Genomic DNA, 3535 nt, shown 5'->3' on the forward strand with positions numbered 1-3535 from the left:
ATAAGCCTCCCTATTTTTCTTTCCTGCAACCCCTCAACCACCTCTGTTGCTATAAATTATGTTTTGCTTGGAAGCATAGTGATAGATGAATTATTCGGCTTCGGTTTGGCAAGATCAAAAATTCGTGATTCGAGAATAATTTAGGTATAATTCAAAAATGATTCGGAATTATCCGGACTAGAGATTTCAATCCTACAAGAGAGCAAAAAATAAATAAAAATAAATGATGTGGAAAAAATTCGCTAATAATTCAAGAAATTCATGAAAAATTCATAAAATTCGTGAATTATTCGGGTTTAATTCGGTCAAAGTTCAATCAACTGAAATAATTCAACATTCAGTTCGACATCACCAAAAAAAATGAATTATTCGGGTTTAATTCACAAATAATTCACAAATCTTGTGACTATGCTTGGAAGTACCAATTAGAAAATTGCACATTTCAAAAGCATGATGAAGGGTTCAGATCTGTGTGAGGAACTGGAGGATAGTTCACACCAGGATAGGGAACTAGGCTACACGAGAAATTTGACGATGATTAGAAATATGAAATAGAAGTTGATAGAAATGTTCTCTTTGCTGGAGTTCATCAAACTATGGCAATCTGCACAAAATTAATGGAAAAGTTGGAACAATAACACCATATAATGCTTTAATGACATCAGGGAAAAGGCAAAGTAAATTCTAAAACACATGAATATACTATCCTGGACAATACAGCAAGTTCTGGCACTGTTCAAAAAATAATTTGACAAGAAAACAACGATACAATGGGTACAACTACAACAAGATAAAAGCATCCGAAAGAAAACATATGCAGCAAAAATATACACTAAATATGTATGCACAAATGATGCAAGCGCACCAACTACTAAACAAAGGAAGATCACAAACCCATCATAGATCAGCAATTTCTTAGGAAAAAAAATGTTAATGACAACTAAAATAAATAGAAAGATGCAAGTATGCCAAGGATAAACAAGGTCTACTCTTTACATGATTTTGTGCCACATAATGGGAAACTTTCATGTAAAAAAAAAGAGCTGCAACCCAAAACTAACAACAGAAGATGCAATATATTGGACCACTGCAGAAAGGCCAGTACTATAAAATCGTCAAATACTAATCAAACATATAAAAAGAAAGGGAAATAAAATATAACAAATTCATATCACAAGAAGCATTAGTACCCTCATTACTATTCAGAGTTTAAAACCTACGGATCAACAGTTGTGACCTGCTGCCACTCCCCATCGACCGCCTCCTTCCATAATGTCACATTATTACTCCCATCAGCCACAGCAAGTATGTTTCCCGTAAGTGACCAAGAAAGTCTCCATACTGGCGTCTTAAAATCATTCAAAACACGTCCTGCCCATTGGTCTCCCTCCTTCCCCATTGTCCAGATCACCACAGTCCCATCCTGAGATGCGCTTGCCACAGTTGATTTTGGTAGGCCCAGATTTGGGGCCCACGCCACATCCCTTACCCAATCAGCATGCATTTGCAAAGCTGGAAAGCAATCCATCTTCCACTGACCATTATACAATTTCCAGATTTTGACGGTGTTGTCACACCCGCCAGAGGCAAGTTTCTGGACAAGGTCAGACATGTTGGAACCTGACCCAATAAGAGCGCCGGGGGCCATGGAAGGGGCCCATGAGACCGAGGTAACCCCAACAGGGTGGGCCTGGTCAATGCGGGCTGTGTCCCATCCACCATCTGGCCTGGCTGTGAAGATGGAGATGTTACCATCAGAAGATCCACATGCCAAGCAAAGACCTAGCTCATGTGGGGCCCAAGCAATGGAGTTGACTGAGGACTTGTGCTCAGCAAAATCATACACCTGGGACCACTCATCGGCCTTTGCGCCTGTTGAGTAAAGAAACAATTAATTATGGTACTGGCAAATATCAGCTAATGCATACTGGTACTGCACCTAATGATCACAGTGCAACCCCATTAGCGGCTTCTGGCCACAAGATGAGGCCAAAATTGGTACTAATTTGACCAATAGGAAAAATATTTTGAATGCTGTTATTGGTATTAGTAGTACCAAAAACTAAACAAGTAAAGCAACCAAACGGATCGATAGCCTATTTATAAAATGAAACCATGTAAAGTAACAAGAGAAAGCCACTAAGACATGACTGGGGTGGTCTGAAGTCTGATATTGCTATGAGATAACACTTCACTAATTCTATATCAATATACTAACTCTAACATACCGCCAAAAACTGACCTGGTACCACTTTTTCTTTATTCTATTGTCTTATGAAAATACCTTCTTTCCAGATGATGACATGGCCATCATAACTGCAAGAAGCAAGAAGTGACGGGCCAAATTTCGGATGGGCCCATGCAACCTGCCAGACGGGACCTGTGTGACCGGTCAAGGTTGCCAGATGCTGGTGTGCTGTGCCACTCACACCGACAATCTTAATGGTAGCATCTGACGAGGCGGTTGCCAGCCGCTTGCCATAGTAGTCCATGGCCACGTCATGGACCACATCCTGGTGACCTGTCTCAATTTTCAATGGTGCCATCTATCTGTAATCCTAGGCATTTCAAATTTCAAAATTAAAAACCCAAAGGAATTCAATCTCAAATCTTGGTACAGTACTTGGCTCTTGCAGTACCAGTATGTAAATCATTTGATATTATGAGCACCAGATACTGTAAGAAGCTGTATTTCAGCTTTGAAGGGCCTAGCAATTCCATGAAACAAAACAAATCCACACAAAGACTCTATGCAATGTATGATATCTAATTTTCAGTGATTATGCCTACCATTTGTCTAATTATACTCTAAAACCTCCTCCTACTACCAGCCTCAAGGAAAAACACAAAATATGCCTAGGCCAACGGATTGTTTGTTTGTGAAGTACCTTACTTAAAATTAGGACCAGCTACCACAGCAAGCAATAATGCATTTGTGCAACCATGGTTTGGTAAATCTATCGACAGCGCACGATCCGATTATTGGGCGATTTTCCAAACCTACTGGCCGCGTATTGGTTAAAAACAAAAAAAAGGTAAAATTCGAAAGAGAGGCTCACCGTCCGAATTACGCCGATTCTTCCTTCTAATTTCTTCGGATTTAATTCTTCAATGGCGGATGATGATCGGAAGAGAGATTTGGGGCAGCGCGAAGTAGGTTTCTTTCAAAGGGGGAAGAAGGTGGGTCTGGGATCCGATGGTTAATAAATGGGATCCGTATCCTCCCAGGTACCTGACTCAAACACAATTGAAAAGGACGGTTCAGATTTAATTTCATCCGGTTCTTGTTCGGATAACAGTATTATTTGTGCTTTGAGATTCGTGGCAAGTAAAAAAGAATAATTTTGAACCATCCGATTCAATTGTACTCAGTCCGGTAACCTGAGAGGATGTGAATTCTATGAAATGGGCTGTTGAGGAAAAAACCAATTTTTTGTTCTTAATTATTTACTGTCAGAATGTATACAAAATTAACTGAGAAAAAAAAAATCGGAAACTTGCATAAATTTATGATAATTCATAAGTCGTGTTTGAT

At 39.5% G+C, this 3535-nt stretch overlaps 1 protein-coding gene across 3 annotated transcripts; it reads right to left on the bottom strand.

Moving 5' to 3' along the window:
* Positions 1–1057: 1057 nt before the first annotated feature.
* LOC144571582 (protein transport protein SEC13 homolog A-like) lies at positions 1058–3212 on the bottom strand. 3 transcript variants are annotated; one of them, XM_078320924.1, is made up of 3 exons: positions 3060–3212; positions 2285–2558; positions 1058–1872 (listed from the first exon to the last, which is right to left on the bottom strand). In XM_078320924.1, exons 2-3 carry the CDS (start codon positions 2544–2546, stop codon positions 1217–1219), a joined length of 918 nt encoding a protein of 305 aa, XP_078177050.1. In that variant the 5' UTR covers positions 2547–2558; positions 3060–3212; the 3' UTR covers positions 1058–1216. The 3 variants fall into 3 exon arrangements, with proteins under 3 accessions (XP_078177050.1, XP_078177052.1, XP_078177051.1); XM_078320926.1 differs by having other exon boundaries at positions 2285–2550; positions 3060–3211; XM_078320925.1 differs by lacking the exon at positions 3060–3212 and adding an exon at positions 2889–3030.
* Positions 3213–3535: the final 323 nt, after the last annotated feature.

This window comes from Carex rostrata, chromosome 19 (genome assembly GCF_964058835.1).
Source record: "Carex rostrata chromosome 19, lpCarRost1.2, whole genome shotgun sequence".
Taxonomy (NCBI): domain Eukaryota; kingdom Viridiplantae; phylum Streptophyta; class Magnoliopsida; order Poales; family Cyperaceae; genus Carex; species Carex rostrata.